This window comes from Chiloscyllium punctatum, chromosome 4 (genome assembly GCF_047496795.1).
Source record: "Chiloscyllium punctatum isolate Juve2018m chromosome 4, sChiPun1.3, whole genome shotgun sequence".
In the NCBI taxonomy this organism is placed as follows: Eukaryota; Metazoa; Chordata; class Chondrichthyes; order Orectolobiformes; family Hemiscylliidae; genus Chiloscyllium; species Chiloscyllium punctatum.
Window position 1 is genome coordinate 16718531 of NC_092742.1, and position 25532 is coordinate 16744062.

Genomic DNA, 25532 nt, shown 5'->3' on the forward strand with positions numbered 1-25532 from the left:
CCTGCACTTGGCCCATATCCCTCCAAACGTTTCCTGTTCATGAACTTATCCAAACGTCTTTTAAATGTTATAAACTGTATCTGAATCCACCACTTTCTCTGGTAGTTCATTTCACACATAAACCACTCTGTGTAAAGAAGTTGCCCCTCATGTTCTTTCTCCTCTCACCTTAAAGACACACTCCCTAGTTTTGAACTCCCTCACCCTGGGGAAAAGACCCTTGTCATTCAGCTTAGGTGTGCCCCTCATGATTTTATAAAGCTCAATAAGGTCACTCCGCAGCCTCTTACTCTCCAGTGAAAGAAATGCTTACCTTTTCAGCCTATTTTCATACCTTAAACCCTCCATTCCCAGCAATATCCTGGCAATACTTTTCTGAACCCTCTCCAGTTTGATAATATCCTTCTTATAACAGGGTGAGTAGAACTGGACACAGTACTCCAGAATAGGCCTCACCAATATCCTGTACAACCTTAACATGACGTCCCAACTCTTATACTATATGGTCTGAGCAACAAAGGCAAACTTGTTAATTGTCTTAACTATCCCATCTAACTTTGATGCAAACTTTAAAGAACTATGCACCTGAACACCTAGGTCTCTCTGTTCTACAACACTACACAACTCCCAACATCAGCATTGTCAGTAACCTATATTGGAATATTTGAACATTAGAGACATTATACAGGGCCCCACCATTAATTGTATAAGTCCTGTCCTTGTTTGTATTACCAAAGTGCAATACCTCACATTTATTCAAATTAAACTCCATCTGTCATTCTTCAGCCTGTCCAATTTGGAATAATGATAATTGAAAACAAAAAATGCTAGAGATCACAGAGATTCACAAGCTATCTATGGAGATAAAGCAAGCTAACGTTTTGAATATAGTTGACTTTTCATCAGAGCTGACGTGAAGTGTGGAGAGCATAGCATTTATGCAATAGTTAGGAGGGAAAGAGGAGTGCTAGGGGAGAAAGGATGTTGATAGTGGAGATTAAGTAATTGGAATAAGACAATAAGACATAGGAGCAGAAATTAGCCCACTAAGTCTACTCCACTATTCAATCATGGCTAATAAGTTTTTCAAGCCCATTCTTCTGTCTTCTCCCTGTAACCTTTGATCCTTTTAACATTCAAGAACCTATCTATCTCTGTCTTAAATATATGGCCTGGCCTCCACAGCCTTAGAGTACAGCATGGAGATGTACAGCACAGAACAGACGCTTCGGTTCAACTTGTCCATGTCAATCTGATATCCAAAATTAATCTAGTCCCATTTGCCAGTACTTGGCCCATATCCCTCTAAACTTTTCCTATTCCTGTACCTATCCAGATGTCTTTTAAATTCTGTAGGAATGGATTCCATAGATTCACCACTCTCTGGCTGAATAAGTTTTTCCTTATCTCCATTCTTAAGAGTCTTCCCTTTACTGTATTACTGTGCCCTTGGGTCTTAGTCTCTCCATTTTTCAAACATTCACTTTGTCCAGGCCATTCTGTATTCTGTAAATTGCAATTAGAAACTCCTCATCCTTCTAAGCTCCATCGATGATAGACCCAGCGTCCTCACATGTAAAGAACAGACAGTCCCATTGGAGTGTGAAGGAAGGGAGAGGGGGCATGGTGACAGAGAATTTAACAAGTAAAGCTAAAAGAAAGGGAAGGAATGGGAGTGGGTTCACAATCATGATGAAATGGGGACCCTGACCCAGACTCTAGTCTTAACATTTGTGTTTTCTCTCTCCACTCCCCCATTTCCGCGCACACATCTACCCACAGATACACATACACACATAGACACACTGACATACACAATCTCACTCTCTCTCACACACTCACACACTCTTAACTAAGCTAACCAGCCACTGTACAGAACCACATGTTTGAAAGAGGTGTTCTTTAGTCCCATTTGAAAGCAGCCCAATGACTGCTGTGAGATGGGTCATGAGGGTTTACAGCAACCAAATCAGTCAAATTGGACATTCATTCAGAGATACACTAAAATTTGAGGATTAAAAGCGATATATTACTTTTATGACAAATCTGTAAATCAATGTTTTCAATTATTATTCACACATCTCCTTCAACAATCTTTATCTTTTATCTCCAACAATGCACATTCAAGATGATGTCTTAATCATAGCAGATTAGAACCAGTCACTAGGGTGCAATGAAGCAGGACTGCGCAAGAAAGTTTCAGTTTCAAAACATCAGTCACTTCCATAAATTGAAATGATGAAACTAGACCTAACCATGGAAGGAGGGAGTGGAGGTGACAAGAAACAATCAAGATAGTTGTACAAAGGAAGTGTATTTTCAAATTTATTCATTAACCTTAATGTTCAGTATGAACTTTGAGTCGTGAAGGTTTTAATGGGTCAACATATCCCACCCATTAGGCAAAAGTGAGGATTGCAGATGCTGGAGATTGGAGTCGGAAGTGTGATGCTGGAAAAGCACAGCAGGTCAGGCAGCATCCGAGGAGCAGGAAAATCAACGTTTTAGGCAAAGGGCTGATGAAGGGCTTTTGCCCAAAATGTCAATTTTCCTGCTCCTTGGATGCTGCCTGACCTCCTGTGCTTTTCCAGCACCACACTCTTGACTCTATATCCCATCAATAGCAGAATAATACATTTTATTAGCTTAATTCCAGACCTTTTTACAGTATTATATGGCAAAATATTTAAAAGCTAATGTGACGTTTAATAGTATCAAGTGCACCAGTGCATGTGATTCCACCTTAATGTACGCAATTGTTCTAACGGTGAAAATGGTGAATCTGTTCACTTATTAACATATTACGATTTAGGATATGTTAAAAAACTAGTTATACTGACTAAATGATTAGTCTTTCCACTGGATTCACAAAACAGCATGATAGCTCAATATTCCTTGATCTAATACAGAATACAACAAGCATATATTGTTAATTAATTCTCGTTTACAAGAATCTTTTCCCCTTTAATCACAGTTTGAAATTTACATCTTAACACGGGGCGGGACGGTGGCACAGTGGTTAGCACTGCTGCCTCACAGCGCCAGAGATCCGGGTTCAATTCCCGCCTCAGGCGACTGACTGTGTGGAGTTTGCACGTTCTCCCCGTGTCTGCGTGGGTTTCCTCCGGGTGCTCCGGTTTCCTCCCACAGTCCAAAGATGTGCAGGTCAGGTGAATTGGCCATGCTAAATTGCCCGTAGTGTTAGGTAAGGGGTAGATGTAGATGTAGATGTAGGGGTATGGGTGGGTTATGCTTCGGCGGGGCGGTGTGGACTTGTTGGGCCGAAGGGGCTGTTTCCACACTGTAAGTAATCTAATCTAATCTAAACATTGAGTATCTCATTTCCAGAGTTCATTCAGTTAACAGACTCCAACTTAAGGTCATGGATTAGTTACAAATGAGTGAACTCGTGCCTCAGGAAATGGCCTCATGTAATGAAGCAAACCAATATCTGCAATGGCAGAGCACTGGACACCCAGTTTTTTTGGATTATCAGTTTGAATTTAGCTGGGTTTAAAGTAATATTATTACATAAGGCACCACACATGATGGTCTGTATTTTCAGGGAGCTGCAAGAGTGAGACAGATGGGAGATAGGGTAGGCAGAATAGAACGAAGGAAGGTATGGGCTGGAATGCGCTCACCTTTGTGCCACCTCAGAATTCTGCCAGTGGCAGGGATAGTGATGGCCACACCCAGTTGGCATGACCCTAACTGAAGAGATGCAGTCACCTGACTGCTCAGCAACTTGAAGGCAGATCCCTCTCCTTGAAAGTGATGGGACAGAAGCACATGAGGTACACAATGGGCAGGGTCCATATCCCATCACTGAGAACCACTGTTGTCCCAAAGAAAATCCATCTCAATGTATGTCAGCTTGTGCAAGTGTGTGATTGTGTACTTGTTATCAGTGTGAAGGAAGAAAATGCCATTTGCTCTGCTAACCAGCCTCTGTGGAGCACTACATGCTTGAAAGGGGTGTGCTTTAAACCCATTGGAAATCAGCCTAATGACTGCTGTGAGATGGGTCATGAGGGCTATTGGTTCACAGCAACTAAATCAGTCAAATTGAACTTTTATTCAATGATACACTAGAATTTGAGGATTAGTAGCTAAATATTACTCTTTGGACAAACCTGTAAATCAATGTTTCCAGTTATTACCAACCTCCATGTCACATGTCAGTCTAAACTGATACGTCCACTGTAGGGGCTCTTGTAGTGCCCCTATCTCAGAGCCAGGAGGCCTGGGTTCAAATCCCACCTCCTCCAGAGATGCGTTAGAACATTTCTTAACAAGTTGATTTAAATAACTCCAATCAATATATCCAAAAGAAATACAGTCGACCTTACCCATGTGGAAGCAAATTAGGGAAAAAGAAACACATGGGGAGGAAGGAAAAATAAATAATGCATATTTATTTAGATAGCTGATACAGAATGGAAAGTGCTTTATAATCCATCATCCAGTCCCCAATACATAAATTTTTAATTAATTGGTTGAACCAAGATTGCCACTCATCCTCTATGAACTTCCTGTAGTTATCAGAAATTCTCACAATCGCACATGGAATACTGCAGTGGAAACTGTTGTTTATAAGTCCAGAAGGGTTAATACTTGATAGCATGAAATGAGCACCATCCACTGTGATTATATTGTGAGGTAGTAAAGTGGGATCTCTTGAAGACAGATCTCAAGCTGGGTTCTCCAAATAGTTTTTGTAGTAATGTACAGCCTATTCATAAAACCTGCAAATTGTTGAGGAGATGCAATAAACAGCATCTTGCTTTTTTAAAAAATTCCTCTGTGGGATGAGGCTGGTTGGGCCGGCATTTATTGCCTGTCCCTCGTTGCCCTTGAGAACGTGGTGGTGAGCTGCTTTCTTGAACCATTGCAGTACATGTGTTGTAGATTGACCCACAATGCCATGAGGGAGGGAATTCCAGCATTTTAACCCTACCCTTACTCTACAAGACTCTTCTCATTGGACCAGATGGTGGCTATTCACACACTGTCTTGCCCACACTAGCCCCAAAGAACCATCACGTTTAGAAGATATGTATAGCAGCACATGCTACATGGTGATCAGTGTGAGATCTGACTAAGCGGTACCAGTTCCGATGAAACAAACATCCTGGTACCGAAAAAATTTTAAGGAAAAGGCACTTTCCCCTCCAACCCACTCACCATCCTGACTTTGAAATATAGCATTATTACTTCAGTGTTGTGGTTCTGTTTGCCGAGCGGGGAATTTGTGTTGCAGACGTTTCGTCCCCTGTCTAGGTGACATCCTCAGTACTTGGGAGCCTCCTGTGAAGCGCTTCTGTGATGTTTCCTCCGGCATTTATAGTGGTTTGTCTCTGCCGCTTCCGGTTGTCAGTTCCAGCTGTCTGCTGCAGTGGCCGGTATATTGAGCCCAGGTCGATATGTTTGTTGATAGAATCTGTGGATGAGTGCCATGCCGCTAGGAATTCCCTGGCTGTTTTCTGTTTGGCTTGTCCTATAATAGTAGTGTTGTCCCAGTCGAACTCATGTTGCTTGTCATCTGCATGTGTGGCTACTAAGGATAGCTGGTTGTGTCGTTGCGTGGCTAGTTGGTGTTTATGGATACAGATCGTTAGCTGTCTTGCTGTTTGTCCTATGTAGTGTTTTGTGCAGTCCTTGCATGGGATTTTCTACACTATGTTGGTTTTGCTCATGCTGGGTATCGGGTCCTTTGTCCTAGTGAGTTGTTGTCTGAGAGTGGCTGTTGGTTTGTGTGCTGTTATGAGTCCTAGTGGTCCTAGTAGTCTGGCTGTCAGTTCGGAAATGTTTTGATGCATGGTAGTGTGGCTAGTCCTTTGGGTTGTGGCATGTCCTCATTCCATTGTCCTTCCCTTAGGCATCTGTTGATGAAATTGCGCGGGTATCCGTTTTTGGCGAATACATTGTATAGGTGTTCTTCTTCCTATTTTTGCAGTTCTGGTGTACTGCAGTGTGTTGTGACCCTTTGAACAGTGTCTTGATGCAACTTCTTTTGTGTGTGTTGGGGTGGTTGCTTTTGTAGTTCAGGACGTGGTCTGTGTGTGTGTGGCTTTCCTGTATACCTATGTGGTGAATTCTCCATTCGGTGTTCTCAGTACCATCACGTTTAGGAATGGGAGTTGGTTGTCCTTTTCTTCCTCTCTAGTGAATCGGATTCCTGTGAGTGTGGCGTTGATGATCCGGTGTGTGTTCTCGATTTCTGTGTTTTTAATGATTACAAAGGTGTCATCCACATATCTGACCCAGAGTTTGGGTTGAATTTGTGGTAAGACTGTTTGTTCTGACCTTTGCATTACTGCTTCTGCTATGAGTCCAGAGATGGGTGAGCCCATGGGTGTGCCGTTGATTTGTTCATATATTTGGTTGTTGAATGTGAAGTGTGTTGTGAGGCACAGGTCCAGTAGTTTGAGTATGCAATCTTTGTTGATAGGTTCCCCGTCTTGTTGTCTGTTCTGTATGTCCAGCAGGTTAGCTATTGTTTCTCTGGCTAGGGTTTTGTCGATAGAGGTGAACAGTGCCGTTACATCGAATGAGACCATAGCTTCTTCCTTGTCTATGTGTATATTTCTGATGATGTCCAAGAATTCCTGTGTTGACTGTATGGAGTGTCTGGATCCACTGATCCAACACACACAAAAGAAGTTGCATCAAGACACTGTTCAAAAGGGCCACAACACACTGCAGCACACCAGAACTACAAAAAAAGGAAGAACATCTCTACAACGTATTTGCCAAAAACGGATACCCCCGCAATTTCATCAATAGATGCCTAAGGGAAAGACAACGGAATGAGGACATGCCACAACCCAAAGGACTAGCCATGTTACCATACAGCAAGAACATTTCTGAACTGACAGCCAGACTACTACGACCACTCAGACTCATAACAGCACACAAACCAACAGCCACTCTCAGACAACAACTCACCAGGACAAAGGACCAGATACCCAGCATGAGCAAAACCAACGTAGTGTACAAAATCCCATGCAAGGACTGCACAAAACACTACATAGGACAAACAGCAAGATAGCTTACGATCCATATCCATGAATGCCAACTAGCCACGAAACGACAGTAGCCACACAATAGCCACACATGCAGATGACAAGCAACATGAGTTCGACTGGGACAACACTACTATTATAGGACAAGCCAAACAGATAACAGCCAAGGGATTCCTAGAGGCATGGCACTCATCCGCAGATTCTATCAACAAACACATCGACCTGGACCCAATATACCGGCCACTGCAGCGGACACCTGGAACTGACAACCGGAAGCAGCAGATACAAATCACTATAAATGCCGGAGGAAACAACACAGAAGCGCTTCACAGGAGGCTCCCAAGCACTGAGGATGTCACCTAGACAGGGGACGAAACGTCTGCAACACAAATTCCCAGCTCGGTGAACAGAACCACAACAACAACGAGCACCCGAGCTACAAATCTTCTCACAAACTTTATTACTTCAATGTTTCTGGGTCAAGATTCTGAAATTGCACTCAGAGCAGCACAGTGCAGCAGTTCAAGAAGGCAGCTCACCACTATCTTCTCAGGGATAACTGGCCATGGACAATAAATGCTGGGCATCACCCACATCCCACAAGTAAACATTTTTTTAAAAATTGCTGATTGCTGAGAATAGCCAACCTTCAAAAACCATGTGGCAATACTCAACACCAAAGGATACTTCAAGGAACACCGGAAATCATTTCTGACCTGAAAGAGAATATGCTGAAAGAGCAGAGCTTGCAGCTGCAAAGCTTGAGGCGCAGGCTGTAATGGGGAAACTATGGTCTGTGAGAGTTCAGCTGTGAGCAAACAGCTGAGATTGCATGATTCAAACTAAAAATCCCTGGAAACTTTACAAAGGTGCAGTAATTCAGGTTGAAAGGCGAGAATTTAAAAAATTAAATTGTGGCTCATATCAGCAGATACTGTGAGGCACACAGTTGGGAAAAAAAAACTAACAGGGCCAAGAGAGAAAACTCATAATCCACAAGCAGAGAGCTGGGGAAGTCATGAACATTAGCATTGAAGAATTCAAAGGAGTGAGCGATTCTGGTGGAAGTTCATTCGGGAGACTCTACAAAAGGCAGAAATCTTTCAGAATAATCACAAAAAAAACTGAATTTGTTATTAAAACTGAAAAGAATGGGAAAACCCTCCAGAACAACAGCAAAGCGTGGGATTATCTCCCCACCATGACCGCAAAATAAAAGCTTTAAGATGATAAAATGCCAACTCAGATTTGACTCATGCTAAATATAACACAAAGCTGGCCACCCTACTGAAAATAATCCTTGAAGCAGAGAACAGCTTCCAAATTGAATAGTATAACAGAAGTTGAGCAATTAAATATACTTCTATTGACATCTGGGTGTCTAGATATTATAAGAATGTAAGAAATAAGAGCAGGAGTAGACTGCTCTGCCATTCAATAAGGTCAGGGCTGATCTTTTCATGGACTCAGCTCCATTTACAAATCCACTCACCATAACCCTTAAGTTACTTACTATTCAAATATCGATCTACCTTTGCCGTGAAAACATTCAGTGAGGCAGCATCAACCGCTTCCCTGGGCCGGGAATTCCACAGACTGACAACCCTTTGGGTGAAGAGGTTCCTCCTCAACTCAGTCCTAAATCTGCTCCCCCTTATTTTGAGGCGAAGGCCCTTAGTTCTCATTTCACCCACCAGTGGAAACAATCTTCCTGCTTCTATCTTATCTATTATTGATCATGAAGGGGCACAAGGAATAACAAAGACATTTGAAGAAATACTGAATACACATGACAAGTATTTCGCCCTCAGAATGGATGCAATTCTTGAAAGACCATGATTTAACCAAATACAGCACCCAAGGGAATGCACAGATTATTTCATTAATGAACTTTACAGAGAGATGTCACTATGGCAATTATTACAGCAAACATTCACAAGGCATTTAATTGCTATAGGAGAAAGTTAAAAGCAAGGTCATGCTTGACTAATCCACTGGAATTCTTGAGGAGATAACACATGCTCTGGAAAAAGGAAAGCTGGTGGATATACTGTATTGAGACTTCCAGAAGGCAGTTGATAAAGTGCCACAATGAAGATATGATGAAGTTAAAAGTTCATGGTGTAAGGGATAACTGCCCCTAACTCCTGACCCAGCATGGCAGTCTCTCAGTGCTACGTGATGGTCTCTTGGCCCAGCATGCTGGTCAATCAGCAGCCCATAGTGGTCTTTTGGCCTGGCCAGGCCTCAGCGTCGGCCTCTGGCCTTGAGATGATTCCAGAGTAATCTTCCGGCCTCAAGGGAATTCCAGAGTGGTCTATCGACCTCAAGGTGATTCTAGAATGATCTCACGGCCTTGAGTGAATTCTGATACAATCTGAAGCCAAGGCCCAGCACCAACTGGAGGCTAGGTGCTAGCATGGACTGGGTTGGAAGGACTGTTGTTCTGAACTTCTTATTTCTCTACTTTCTAACTTATTCCTAAGATCCGTAATTATCCAGTTTTGATTTCTGTATTTTTCTTCTTTTTTCCCCTAAGAACTTCTACCGAGGAATCTGTGCCTAGGTGCCTTGTACCTAAGATGGCGCCATATGTAGTGACTTATCCATTTTTTTGCAGTACACGTTTGAGTACATGTGATAATAAAGCTAATTCAATTAACTGCTATCAGTTCTGGTCAAGGGTCAATAAACTCGAAACAGTAAATCTGTTTCCCTCCCCACAGATACTGAGTTTCTAAGCAATTTCTGTTTTTGTGAGCTTAACCTCAAGCTGTTCCCAGAATTAACAGAAACAGAGTAAGGCCCTTCAACTTTCATCAGAAATTAGTTTCAGAGACTCCATTTTTAGGGTCACCTGTCCAATGAAATTAAGACAATGACAGCATTGTAGAGTCATAGAGATGTTGAAACATAGAATTAAAATTGAAACAGGAAAGTTTGTTTTGGACAGGATGTCTGTTCAGGGAAGGGTGATCTTCTTAGAAATGAAAATGCTGCTTTAAGTTGACATTGTAGCATTGGTTTCAAAGTTTCAAAAAGGAAAGCTGGCTTCCTGGAGCAGAGAACAGGCAATTACTCGAGCGTGACTAAAAGATTACTGATGGGTAGGGGGGGAAGATCATTCCTCAAGAAACACTCACTCAATACTAAAATATAAAAATAAAATTTTGAAATTGGTACAAGGAAAATGCAAGCTTCCGAATGCAATTAATTGGTCAGGTCCTCTCTCACAATCAAAGATGTTGGTCAACATAAAGCATTTGCACATCAAACTGCAAAAGCATATAAGTATCTTCATGACTTTAAGCATATGCAAACATTGCTGTGTTACTTGGAAAAATGCAAAGTATTTAACATAACGATGGAAGAAGTTGGAGGCCAAATACAATAAGGATCCAACATTTTCTTTGAATTCAACATCTGTTTTATCCAAAATTTATTTTATGCTGTGTCGAATATATACATATAAAATTCTTCCCTTTATCTCGCACAATTTTTAATCACTTTCTCCTCTACAATTTTTAATCGTCCACACATATTCAACAATCAATTAAATGCCTTCGACCATCTCGCTATATATCGGACAGACGAGAGCAGGCACACAAGAGAATCAAACTCTAGAACTAGTATGAAAGTTCTAAAAGTTGTTGTAAATCAAATGCCATTTTATTTGATATAGTCTGCACACCTTATCAAATAAAAAGAAAACACAGTCATTATTTATTCTCTACACAACCTGAAAGTTGTACTGAGAGAACAAAAATGGCCAGAGGTACATGTGAAAATCACAGCAGTTGCAACATTAATGTTTGCACTATGCACAACAACAAACAAAAGCATATATGAATTTATGATGTCTGTTTCCATGAGTGTTTCAATTGATATCAAAGGCTTTATTTCTGATGAAAAGAGCTCATCTTAATTGCTCTAAAATTATACTGCAGGATAATTCTATGGAAATGACTCATGGAAGCTGCTGAAATTTCTTTCACATAGATGTTAACCAGCATATTTTTAACAAAAAGAGATTGCAATTGTTATTGAAAAAGCAAACAAAGGAACTTCACACAAATATCAACAGTCTTCCTCTTGATGCTCTCTGCCAGAAGGCTGTCCAATCAATAGCCCTGCGACCTCCAGAACAGGTCAGACAAGAAGGCAAGTCCTAATTCCTCTCTATCTGAGAACAGGGATAAACCTATGGTGTTAGCACCAATCTGATCTAACTGGCTATGTTGGTGGCAACACACACTCTTTCATGTATGCTGCAGCCATCGTTAGCACAGGGATTCAAACTAATTTTGGTGTATATCCCTTCATCTTCCTGCACACCACTGTGATACATTGAAAGGATTCACTTATGGTGAACCTAGGTCCTTAATTCCTGTAGTAGGGCTTGAACCCAGAACTTCTGGCTTAGAGGCAGAGATGCTACCCAATGTGCCACAAGGACTTCCTTATGAGTTCAGATATCATTCAGCACAAATTAAAGCTACATGTAACTCAAAAAGGTGAAATACAACTCCAAGCAGGTCACACAGTAGGAAGCACTAGATAGAAATCTGTTACGAATCTGCTCAAATCTACTTGCCATTGGATTTTATCCCATCTTCACTGCCCCAGCCAATAAGTGAGTAAGAGCTCAATGTAATGTACTAACCTTTGTTCACTGAAGTATTTATCTATAGCTAGAGTAGCTTTTAATTTTGATCTGACAGAATCTTAACTAACATCTGTTATTCCTCAGAAACCTTATCAAAGATTTTTGAAAGCACTAACTAGCAAGTTGACACATCACCCACAGTGAACACATGCGTCTTTGCTTTTTATACAAGCAAAAAACACACAGAGCAACATAATGCTGAAAACCTAATTAGACAGCAAACGGAAAGTGTAAATGATGAAATCATTTATCAAAAAGCTGTCACCCTATTCCTGAAACCAGACTGAAAATAAAATGATAGTTACCATACATTCTTTCTAAGCTATTTATAGTGAGTTGAAGTCATTTTCTATCAAATAAAGTCACATATGCATAGCATGAAAATAAAACATGGAATATGACATTGAGCTCTTCATCTGACAGGCAAAGGAGTTTCTAACCAATTGTTATAAAGAATTCAATTTGCACAATTAAAATTCACGGAAACATGAATCTTGATTTTTAAGAAGATACTTGTTCAAGTTTATTTTTATTGTTGAGCATGAAGTGCTGAATTGATCGGCTCAATTAACTTCCAACACTATTTAATTGCCAAGAATAAGTCCCAGCAACCACATTTTTTGACAGTCAATCCCATGTGCACTACATATCCTGCACATGATAACGAACATGATTCCACATAAGACAATTGCAAAACCTTCCCTCAGCTTAGTTAATCGAAAACAGTGAAGTAGCGATGGAACTTTAATGAAACAAAGCATTTTCAATGCTCATCAAGATAAACATCCAGATTTTAAACATTGAGACTGTAATCATCCTTTACTGCAATTTAAAATAAAACCCATGTCACCATTAGAGTACAGATACTCTTAAGAGTTTGTTCTGTGCATACGTTTAGCAATCAAGATAAATTAACACAGGGAAACCAAAACTCATGTAGATGAAAATGAGTTCCCTTTGTCATCATTATCAGGCCAACAAATAATGGACTTCACAGTTCAGCTGTGATACCACAATAACAGATCAACAATATAAAAATAAATTTTTAAAAAAGACATCATATTTAATAGGAAGTGGAAATAAGAACAGAACTCTACCTTTACTTCTACCTATAGAAATGAAGATTGGATCCAAGTAAGCATGAGTTCCATCATTGAGGGGCAATGAAGAAGGGGGAAGGATAACAGATTAGGAACACTTGAACACACCACACACAATCAAAACAGCAATAAAAAAAAACTTAAGCACAATGAATTGTTGCAGCATTCTGCAGTAATGCACAAAATTAGTTTAAGATTATATGCACACAGGAAAAAAAAACACACTGTAAAACAAAATACACAATTGCGTGCAATGGCAAACCCAGAATGCAAAGGAAAAAACAAAATCTTCTAGACCCACAAATGCAAATCTGGGCATCAATGCTTAGCAACATGAAAATGTACCATATGCATTATTTCAGTACATTGGTAGCCCAGCTGGATCAGTCACTAATAGATTTTCCGAGGGTTCTTTGGGGCATGCAGTACCAATATTGAAAAAGAGTACGTATCTGTGTGTATTCAGATAAACGTGTTTTGTGGCCACGGAAAGTGTGAGTAGCATCACATTAAAAAGCATTCTGAATGTCAGCATTCAGCCCATGATTGCAGTCACACTTTGACAGAGCCGTCTAAATGATCCACTCAGTATTCAACACAACCACTGAAATGATTGCATTTGTCTAAAGGTCCAAAAAATGGCTCTCTTTTAGAAACAGGAATTCACCCGCTGCATTGCTATTCAATAAACCAGCAGCAGGAGGAAAAAAAAAGCAAGTTAGTAGAAAGAGAAAGAGAGAAAAGGGTAGCGTACCTTGCTCGCCCATCGTCAGATGCGAGAAACCTTTGAAGAGGAAGAAAGATAGTCAAAAGAGAATAAACAGAGAGTTTCATACAATACCAGTTGGTATTGTGATGTCCCATACTTATGGCTAAGTATGGCATCAATCAAACTGAGAAAGCTTTCTAACATGAGCAAAAAAGCTTGGCTCACAAAAGAGCAGAGTAAGAGTACCATAGATCTCACTGCATCAGTCAACAAGGTGTTTAAGCTGACCTCAGTTTTTTGAGCTATTTTGAGGCTTCAAACGTTGACTTCGATGTTAAAATCTATTGAGATTTAAAAGAGTAATATTTTGTCCTTGACAATATCTAACTATCATGGAAACTGCTAATTTTGTATTAATATTTTGTACATCATACAATTAAAGCTGTTCGCAGATTTTTCAGTTTAATATTTTCTCCCTTTTTCAAATAATTTTTTTACATCTAGGCATTATAGTTATTCTTAAACAGGCAATGAATCATTATTTATTATCAAGTTAAGGGCTCAACAATGAATGTATCAGTGAATTAGTTTGCTGCAGGGAATTAAACATGCAATTGATTTACAGGAAAGGCATTCAACCTGGTAACATAGCCATTCTTTGTCCTTTCAGCAATAAAAATGCAGCATGCACTAATTCCCGTTATGATAACAGACAGAATAATTACAATGGAATGGAAAGTTATTTCTGAATTAAGGTCATTTACTTACAGTAACATAGATAAAACAATGTAATCTATTATTTGTAAAGATGGGGCAGAGGAGGAAGGACAGAGATGGTGAATTAATTAAGTCAAGTACTTATTCCATAAATTGTTTTGCTAAGAATTTAGGTTAATTCCTATATAGTCTACAATTTAGATTACTGGCCAACTCAAAAGCAATTTGCTTCCTAATGAGATTAGCTTTAGTCATTAAGTATTAAAAAGGTGTCATTCAGGAGGCTTTGCGTTAACTAGTAAGTTAATATCTTTCTCCCTTAACACTTTATTAAGGTTTAGTGCTAATCCTCTGTATCTATTCATAATATTTAAGCCTTTCCAATTTCAGATTTACTTATTCTCAATAAGATCTGGGATTTGCTTAACCTCTACTGCACTTTTCCAGAAGCAAGTCCTACACCTCAATGAGTTTGTTTTATCAAATAACTTCAGATGTATAAAGCAAAAAACAAAGCCTCATTATCAAGGATTGGGTTCTGAACTATGTGTACTTTTGTTTCTCCCAAACATAGCTTTTCATGAGCTTTTTTCTTGCACAGCACAAGAATACATACAGTCTGTAAGTTAGTCATTGGTTAAACTCAGTTCACCCAGTGGAGGGAGAACTCACCTGGCACACGGTTGACTTCTGACAGCAGAAATTTCAAAGAAGGAGAGAATCAGATGTTAGACACACTGAATGCACTTGTCTTTGCATGGAACTGTATCATGCACAAGAACAGAAGTACCATGCTCATGAACATGCAAGCGACTAAACACTGTGCATGTGTGAATTTAACAAAAGAAACCTTGCACTTCATCACCTGTCCTGGCAGCTGGAATCAGATCATTTTGATTTGCATCAAGAAAGCTACTCAGCTTTAAGTAAGAATATTTGAAAATATTCTTTATGCACTGTACTGACTGAAGTTCTTTATTCCCTACAAAAGGAGTCTCCCGTAAATTTTTTGCATGTTAAACATGCTCCTCTAAAAAGGATGAAAAAATTTACTACCATTTGTAGAACTAACAGTACCAAGATACCATACAAACAGTTGGTAGTTTGCTAAGTCATTTTCATTGCAGACACGGTAGGTTAGTTGATTAAAATGGCACATATTGGTCATATTGAAACAACACCATATTTTCCATAGCATATCATATGAGAAAACAGCTCATTTTCACTTAACAACTTCTCCTATTTATTAAAATTTTGTTTTCTTTTCCTAACTTGAGGCTCTCCAAACTACTGCGAAAAAAAAGATACATTCATTTCAAATATGCTGTGTAATATCTTGAAGTTTAAGTGAAGAAAATTTCTTTAGTAGCTACAGCGAGAATCAGAAATCATACTAACGCTCAGTTTATCAATGAAATTCTTCATATCAGAATGTTTTAATAATTTTAATGATTTATCCTATTTGCCTTTTTAAATGTTCCCATGGTTTGCCAGCTGTGCTGTGAGAAATACTTAGCCAAGACAAGACATGAGCCACAAAATCTTACAATATTTCAACAGAAGATGTTGTTTTGAAAGTGAGAATTTTCATAGTGAAGAAAAATATGTGTGCATTGATGAAAAAACAAGAAGTGTTTTATCTTACACTGATCAGAACAGAATTGCTGGAATACCAAATTTCAATGGGGCGGTATAGTGGCTCAGTGGTCAGCTCTGGAGGAATCCAAAGATGTGCAGGTTCAGTGAATTGCCCATGCTAAATTGCCCATTGTGTTCAGGGTAGGTGCAATAGTCAGGGGTAAATGTAGAGCAATAGGTTTGGGGAATGGGTCTAGGTGGGTTACTCTTTAGAGGGTCGGTGTGGACTTGTTGGGTTGAAGGGCCTATTTCCACATGGTAGGGATTCTTAAAAAAAAGCGAACAACAATCTATAGTTTGAAGGTGGAGGAAGACTCGGAATAGGAGAAGAATTGCCATGGTGAATGCACCAGTGGGATTGCCAACTTGCATAATGCTTGCCAAGCTCAACAGGGGTAGAGAAATTGGCTAGCAGCCTAATAATGGGCACAAATGTCACAATGCAACTGCAGAGGATAGACTAAACAAGATTCACTTGGCTGATAGCAGGTATGAAAGAACTGTCATATTTGGAGAGGTTCAGTAGGTTGGGCCTGTATTCATTGAAAGTTATAAGGAGGAGACGCTATCTTGTTGAAACAGTTTGACATGGTAGCACTATTCCACAAGCCCACTAGGATAATTCCAACAGAAAAGTATTCAGAGTTCAGCTTATCATTCATTACTTTTTGAAGGATGCTCCAGGCATGATTTTAAAAAATGGCGCAATGAACTTTTCCATTCCATTACCTAACGGTGGGACAGTCCAGGACCAAAGGGCATAATCTCAGAATAAGAGATTACGCATTTAAGAAAAGATGAGGAGAAAGTTCTTCTCTCAGAGTTAAAAATCACACAACACCAGGTTATAATCCAACAGGTTTAATTGGAAGCACTAGCTTTCGGAGCGCTGCTCCTCCATCATGCTGATGAAGGAGCGGCACTCCAAAAGCTGATGCTTCCAATTAAACCTGTTGGACTATAACCTGGTACACCCCAGTCCAACACCAGCATCTCCAGATCATGACTTCTCTCAGAGATTAGTGAATCTGTGGAATTCTTTCCTGCAGAGCACTGCCAAGACTGGCTCACTAAGTGCATTCAAAGCTGAGATAGACAAATTTTTAATCAGTGAAAGGATTTGGAGAAAAGGCAAGGAAGTGGAGTTGAAGATTACCAGATCAGCCATGATCTCACTGATTGGTGAGGCACATATAATGGTGTGACAAGCCTACTCCTGTTCCTACATCTTATGGTTGTATTTTCACTAAAACTTAAATGTGATGCTGAATGCAATAGTATCAAACAATCGCAGGAGGGGAAGGAATGCCTTGCTTCCACCTCCAACTCCATTTTGGTTTCATCAGCTCCCTCTCTATCTTTTCCTCATGTTCATTGTCATTGCACTATCCTTGATGGACTTTACATGCAAATTAATACTTTCATGAGAAAGATAAGTGTTGGAGGATAAAGGAGAAAGAAAAATAACACAGGTGATCTTGTGGTGGAAAGAACTGTTCAGTGGTGTGCTCAAGCACCTCTAGTTACAAAACAACAAAAGAATTTTTTTTTAAATTGTGTTCTTTATGTTTATATTGGTTGTGGGTGGTTGCATCCTGTTTGATCATTTAAAAAAAACTTTTAGTTGCACATCAGTTCCATGATTCTGATCTTTGGGCACTTAGTGCACAGGGGTTGGGCAAGTCAGAGGGCCACTCGGGCCAGTTGCTGGCCCTGGCCAAGGTGGCCATCAACAAGCCCAGGCAGGTAGGCCTGAAACAGGGAAGGGTTCATATTTCCCGACTGCCTTCCCCTCTCCTGCATAGAGGATCAGGAGGCTGGAAGAACACAGCAAGCCAGGCAGCATTAGGAGGTGGAGAAATCAACGTTTCGGGTGTAAACCTTCTACAGGGCTGAAGAAGGATTACAGCCGAAACATCGACTTCTCCACCTCCTGATGCTGCCTGGCTTGCTGTGTTCTTCCAGCCTAGTGCCTGTCTACTTTGGATTCCAGCATCTGCAGTTTTTTTTTTCTCTTCACATCCCCAGTGGCTACATTCACATCCGGGTGCCCTTAGACAGGCAACACATGGTGTCCACCAACACACTTAATGGGAGAGGTGGTTACCATGGGGGTTACATCATTTCCTCTTCCATCTTCATTTTAATTTAGTTCCCTCCCTCTCTACCTACCCTCCCCTGTTCTTTTTGTTTTCATTCTGCCCCTGTTGGGTAGCATTTTTAAAGCATTAATTCCTTAATTAGAATAGATTCCCCCAACCTTCCCTGATCCACCACTATTATAGAGTCATAGCGTTGTACAGCATGGGCTGACCAGATATCCTAAATTAATCTCGTCCCATTTGCCAGCATTTCGCCCATATTCATATCCCTATCCAGATGCCTTTTAAATGTTGTAATTGTACCAGCCTCTGCCACATCCTCTGGCAGCTCATTCCATGCACATACCACCCTCTGCTTGAAAAAGTTGGTCCTTAAGTCCTTTTTAAATCTTTCCCCGCTCACCTTTAGCCTATGCCCTCTGCTTTTGGATTCCCCTGTCCCCCCCACATCCCCACCCATGAGGAAAACACATCAGCTATCCACCTGATCCATGCCCCTCATGATTTTACATACTTTGATAAGGTCACCCCTCAGCCTCCGATGCTCCATGGAAAATAGCCCCAGCTTATTCAGCCTCTCCCAACAGCTCAAGCCCTCCAACCCTGGCATCATTCAAAGTTTAATAACATACTTCCTATTGCAGGGAAACCAGAACTGAACGCAGAATTCCAAAAGTGACCTAACTACTGACCTGTACAGCCACAACATGACCTCCCAACTCCTAACCTCAATGCACTGACCATTTAGTTCCCTCCCATCTCCCCACCTTTTTGTTCACCTTTTGCCATTGTGACATTGACTGTAGTGGACAATGGTTGTTGATTATTCTTTCTTTAATTTGCTCATTGAAGGGCTTTTGTGGTGCAGTGGCAATGTCCCTATCTCTTAGCTAGGAGGCCATGGTTTATGTCCCACCAGTTCCAGAGGTGTGTAATAACATCATTGAACAGGTTGATTAGAAAACAGATTGAATCAAACTTTTACAAATTAGGTCATTGGTTGATTTGGTGGTTGGTTTCTCACAATAAAAAGGTTAGCTCTCCCGACTCCTGGACTAAAATAAGCAGGTTGTGGAGAGGTCGTAGTTCATAACTGCCTGCCCCTCCCCCATGGCTACATTCATGCCTGAGATCCTTGGAGAGTGACCATGCAATATCCCCTGGGAGCCTCAAAGCTTATTGAGAGAAGTGGGCACCATAGCTGCTGAGGTGCATTATATCCGTCTCCATTTTCATTCAGTCCCTTCCCTTGTTTCCCCACCTTTTTGGCTTTTATTTTAAACACAGTCTCCGGTGGGCAGTATTTACTGTTTGATAACTGTAATTGGAGAATTGAATAAACTGGTAGAGAGGCTAAGTTCCTTTGCAGTGGGGGTGTGTTTCTGGTCAGGGGAATGATCTAGAAGAGAAAAGGTGGAGGCTGATTTTTCGGATTCTGTGATCCACCGTCCCATGTGAAAAAGCAACATAAGAACAGTATTCACCATTCATCTTCTAAGTTTAAGTCCATGCCTCGTAGCTACTGGGTTAGCGGTTATGCCAAGCAATCTACTAAAGTTCAGTTCATCCATAACCCCTGCTGTATCATAAAACCTTTCATAGCTGCCTGAACGGACTCTTTCCCAGCAAAAGTATTCCGTTTCTCTGGTCTCTCACAATTGTAGATCCATGTTTTATCCTGTGAAAACACACAGTCAGCTTCTTTCTCTTCTGACAACAACTCAAGTACCAACGTGATTCAGTTCCGCTCTCATTTCTGGTATTCAATGATGGTATTGCGTGAATAAAGTGATTTGGACTCCATCTAGAGCTGAAGCCAGGATCTTAAACAAACTTTGTTGTTTCATGCTATTGAAGACACGGCTGATGTTTTCAGTAAACGATAGAAAAGATTCTCAATTTCTCTTTGGAGCTCGGTTCACTGTTCACCTTCTGTTTCTATTACCACTTCTCCTTCCCCAGTACTTGGTCATCCCAATCCTCCCAATCTAGTCTAATGCTTCCCTATAACCTTTACTTGTTTTTTTTTTGATATGGCACCTCCCTTCTCCATCATCCCGACCCTTAACATTAATCTTCCTGCCTCTGCTTCTATATCAACTGACTACTGGGGCCACACCTACCTCTACAATGATGATGCTCCAGCCATGGCTAATGCTTGGTCGCTGAAAACATTTTTAGGGCTCCTAAAGCTTTATGGTCATTCCCTGAAAACTTGTCAATAAAAAAAGTGTTGCCTCTCAAAAAATGTGTTGCACTGTCAGAAATGTAGGCAACATGCAGAAGATAGAATCTATGCCAAGTAGGGTTCAACTCGTAAGGATGATGAAAAGATATTATGGAGGATTACAAGAATCTAACTTTATTGGTTTGATTTTTGATTTGATTTATTGTTGGCACATGTACTGAAGTATAGTAAAGTGTTTTGTTTTACATGTGGCACAGGCAGATCATATCATACAATATGCATCAGGGTAATAGAACAGAGTGAGGAATACAATGTTATGGCTGCAGAGAAGGTGCACAAAGAGTGAGATCCATATTACATTTAAAACTTGACAGGTCCGTTCAGAAGTCTAATAACAGCAGGGCAGGAGCTCTTCTTGAAACCTTTGATACCTGTGTTTACGTCAGCTGCCTGAGAAAGAGGTTCGAAGAGATTACAATCGGGGTGGGATGGACCTTTGATATGTTGGCTGCGGGAAGTATAGATGATAAAGGTGTGGATGACGTGGAATCATAACAGTGGTTTTGAAAATCTATTTGCATCTGAGCCCAGTATTTAGAGTACAGGACTGCAATTATTTCAATGAATAAGTGTTGTGAATTGGCAGTGAAAACATAGATCATCTCATTTAGTTCCTGGGCCATTGGTATATTCTGTAAACTCCGATGCAACAGCAAATACTGCTGTTGACAAGCAATACAATCTGCAAGGCTTGATCTGCAATGATGTTAACCTTTAAGGATCAAAGATTGCAATGCAATCAGTGTTTAATCAGGAAACCTTCAAGAGTTTACCATTGCAAAATAAGATGTCCAGAACAATTTATGCTAATATATTACAAATTTATACATTTAAATTGAGGTTGTTGGTGTCAATTCAAATGCAAATGACACTTGATTGAGGTGCTTGTATAACATTCAATAAATTGCAGACCAAGTACACCAGATGTGAAGTGCAGGAACACACTAAAAAAACTATGACTGAAATATTAAAAACAGAAGAACTGATTAGTTTTGAATTTGTTGTAAGTCACTGATTTAAACAGAAATCCTTTTAAATCTACAGAAAAACTGATTAGTTTGGACTAATGTCCCCCCGTGTAATCTGTAAATACATCTGGCAAAATGCAGGCCAATGCATCTGTCAGCTCAGAATGAATTCACCGAGACTTTCAACAGCTCCTTCTCCCTCTAAAAACAAATGGATAGACAACATCAACTTACTGTCAGAGGCTGGAGTCTTTCTCCAAAGTCCAGTCTCCTCATTCTAAGGAAGGAGTTCCTCACCATCATGTGACAACTACAGTTTTGAGATTTGGATTGACTTAGGCCATCAGGCTAGCAATCACTTGTCAAAGTGGCAAATTTTGGGACTCCCCACAGTGCAAGTGTTCCATTTCCTAGCCCCACTCAACCAAATTATAAGTAATTAGCCACAGTCCACCAAGGACCATTGTGCGTCTTGCTCCAATAAAAAAGTTGTCTGGTTTTGCATAGTTTAAAAAAAACTGGGGCTCTTTCCTGGATTATAAGATATAGGAACAGAATCAGGTCATTCAGCCCATTGAGCTGGCTCCCTCATTCTATCATGGCTGATGTGTTCCTCAACCCATTCTCCTGCTTTCTACTCGTAACCCTTTACCAATCAAGAACCTGTCTATCTCTGGCTTAAATCCACTCAATGACTAGGCCTCACAGCCTTCTACAGTCAGCCACTCACTGACTGAAGAGATGTCTCCTCATTTCAATTCTAAATGGTTGTTCCTTCACTCTGAGGCTATGCCCTCAGTTTGTAATCTCTCCTATCATTGGAAACCTCTCCTCCACGTCCACTTGATCCAGGGCTCTCAGTATTTTAGTCAGATCCCCCTCTCATCCTTCTAAATTCTATTGAGTACAGACCCAGACTACTCAACCGCTCCTCATATGACATCAGTTGTCTACCAGCAGTTTCTTTAAGGACCATTACATAGAACATAGAACATTACAGCGCAGTACAGGTCCTTTGGCCCTCGATGTTGCGCCGCTCTGTCATACTAATCTGAAGCCCATCCCACCTACACTATTCCATGTACGTCCATTTGCCTGTCCAATGACGACTTAAATGCACTTAAACTTGGCGAATCTACTACCAATGCAGGCAAAGCATTCCATACCCTTACATTAGTTAGATGACTTGCTGTCTGGCTCAGAATATACCCAACAGAACCTTGATTTATATATTTCCAAAATACACGCAGCCTGAAGCAAGCTCTTCACCCACTTACAGCCCTTTCTCTCATCTTTAAAGAGAGAAATGGGCGAGCACCAATTAAAAATTACCCATTAAAACCAACTTCAGTTTTAAAACTGCCATCTAATTGAGGTAAGTGAACCTCATACAGACCAGACTCGAGATGCAAAAAGTAAAGTATGTGGCTCATCAAATCCGTGGCAACTCACACAAAGAAATATTCAGGTAGTTGCTTTTTCGCCATATCACTCCAAGCTTTTTTCCAATTATCTGTCCAACTTGTTTCAGAAGGTTGAACCTACATCCACTAATCCATCAAGCAATTCATTACAAATCCCAAATACTGACTGAGTGAAAAAATTTACTTCCCATCTCCTCATATTCTTTTGCCTAATGTGTAAAATCTCTGCCCTCTGTTTATCAACCCATGAGCAATTGGGAAAAAAGTTTCTATTCACTTTGATCTAAATCCCTCATAATTTAAAAAAAACTTGATCAAATTTCCTCTTAGCCATCACTACCTGCGAAGGAATCACAACTCTCTGGTCAGCCATGGAAATGATATCCCTTATCCAAGGAACCATTTTATTAAATCCCTTCTGTGCACTTACCAAAGCCTTCACATCCTTTCTAACATGTGGTTATATAGAGTTGACCTAGATTTTGTCTACCTTCTTGGTTTTTGTACTGTATTTGTGATGCTTGGAATGCTAATGCAAAATTTGAACACTCTAAATTCTGGGGATCTGACACAAGGACAGACAATGCTCGAGATAGGTCAGGCAGCAACAGTGGAGAGAGAAAGAGCTAATGATTCAGGCCAATGAACTTCTATCATTTCTGATGAAACATGAAACAAGATCCAGGGCTGAACTTACCCTCCCCCATGGCCACACAAAAAAAAAATCAGCTAATTCACAATTTCAACACCTCACCATGTCCTTGGTCTGGAGGAATGTGCAGCAATGTCACGAGAAGTTTAATTACTTTCTGGATTCCAGAAGAGCAAGCACTTTCTCCCTGCTGCCTCACACTCACTAACTCCACCACTGCACCCACCAAACCCACGGTTTATCACTCTAAATACTGTGTGCTGCACTTTCCCTCAATGACTCTCACCTGCCCATTGCATCCCTCAAATATTGATCCTTCCTGTCCTCTGTACCTCCCATTTACTCATGAAACCTCACCACTTTTCCTGACCAATGAGCGGACCAAGGCCCTGGTTGAACATAGTCTCCCTTGACTGCTCACTGCCAAGAAAGACAAGTTCCCGAACTATCTGCCTCAGCAAAAGGTCAAGGCAAAGATGCTGTGAGCATCCAAGTGGGCACAAAGTGAGTAAAGACTAAGGAAGCAAAGCAAGCATTGCAATGTTAAAGTGCCGGTGAGAATTGAAATGCTGAATGCTATTTTGAGATTAAGATGTGTCATGATGATGTAGTGAGGCAGGTGTTTGGGCGATGCCAATCTCTCTGGACAGAGAGTACAGGCAGTTGCCACCCATGCAGTGTGCCCTGAGATGTTGGTGAATGCTGTCCAAGATTGAGTTCCTCTTCCCCGACCAACCAGAAGGCCTGTAGCCAACAGGTCTCCTCTCCAGCTTTCATGTTAGGAATTGTCAATATCTAGCTTCTCTCCACTGCCTGGGAAAATAGCAAACTGCATGTGTACTAATGAAATGTTGGTGCACGTAAATGGCTCCCTTGTTACTCACTAGCAATCTTCTCATCTAGCTATTGAAAGGCTGTTTGGAAAAATACCACTTCTCTGTTCTCACCATATCTTCCCAACTGACTTATCACTGCCTGTGAATTCCAGGGTCTGGGCATGGTCAGCTCCTTATCTCTGTCCATAGGTGCTGCCTGACCTACCGAATATACCCAACACCTCCTGTTTTCACTGTCTTTATGAACTGCTTAGTTAAGGTCTCCAATCATCTGCAAATGGTGTTTGTGTACAAACACCTTCAGTTCTTTACAGAGTCATTACGCTGCAGAGGGAGACTGTTTGACCCATCTTTTCTGTTTCTCCAAAACTGTACCGTTCAGATTTGCTGGTCTCGCTCTCTCTCCATTCTTCCTACTGAATGGTACCAACTGGATTGCTCTCTGAAAATCAGGAGTGTGCTTTAAATAATCAGTCTGCAGTAAAATAAAGTCAGGAGGGAATGGGAGAGTGGGAGTGTGGTAATGAGCATAAGACTTCAGCAGGTATTCGTCTCAATTGCTTCATGTTTTATCTCGTTAAATATGGTGAACAGCCAGCTGCAAACCAATAGTTCTTGCCTCTACTCATATCAAAATGATGTCATTCAAGAAAGGAAGAAAAATAGGCCAGCTGAGCCTGCTCCACCATTCATTAAGATCATGAGTTTAACCTCAACTTTGCATTCCTGATCATCCCTAATATAGCTGCTTTGGCTAAAGGGATCAAGGAGTATAGGGCGAGACAGCAGGAGTAGGGTATTGAGCTTGATTATCAACCAAGATGGTGGTCAAGGCTCAAGGCATTAAATTGTCTACTTCTACTCCTCTACCTACTATGTTATCATGTAAATGTGCCAATTTTCATGACGGTTTACCTTCACCAGTTTATCATCCTAACACTTGGTGGTGAGATAACTGTGAAAGGAGACAAATGGAAATCTTAAGGTGGCACTATTTGGATTTGATGTATTTATCTTTTGCAAGTCATACCCTGGAATATCCCATAATCCAACAGCACAGAACAGTCCATGGTCATCGTACTGTTGGTGTCTATCAATGCTTAAATGGATTGGAATGACATTTGAGAATGGGAGGAGAGGAGAATAAAATGTCAGGGTCAATTTTTTTAAAAAGCAGCATAAGTGATTTATAAGGGTGTGATAGACAGTCTAACAAAGAATTCTGTACGTGTCTATTTTAAACAGCAGCTCGTCAACTCAGAATGACAGCTTCTCAATATGTAAATTTAAATATAATAACTAAGGAACAAAGGCAAAATCTGTTCGTGATTTTTCAGCAGCATTTGAGGGATTTGTTCCACAACAGGGTGCATCTTTTAAGATCTTGCCTGAAGCTACTATGTTGTTTTTTTACATTAAAAATCTGACTAAAGTAAGAGTACAA

General features: G+C 40.5%; 1 protein-coding gene across 31 annotated transcripts in view; it reads right to left on the bottom strand.

The window, feature by feature from the left end:
* nrxn3a (neurexin 3a) overlaps window positions 1-25532 on the bottom strand; it is a 2037428-nt gene that overhangs the window by 1960981 nt on the left and 50915 nt on the right. For 22 of the 31 annotated variants that reach the window (XR_011960408.1, XR_011960407.1, XR_011960406.1 and 19 more), the window contains exons 3-4: window positions 14893-14910; window positions 13549-13578 (exon numbers count right to left, since the gene is read on the bottom strand). The exons of 6 other annotated variants lie outside the window; for them this stretch is intronic. Coding sequence is in view for 21 of the 25 variants with exons in the window: in XM_072568145.1 (XP_072424246.1) it covers window positions 13549-13578; window positions 14893-14910 (48 nt within the window). In the remaining 4 variants the exon portion in view is untranslated. The remainder of the gene's footprint in view (window positions 1-13548; window positions 13579-14892; window positions 14911-25532) is intronic. 3 more of the 31 variants (XM_072568147.1, XM_072568134.1, XM_072568125.1) reach the window with 1 other exon arrangement.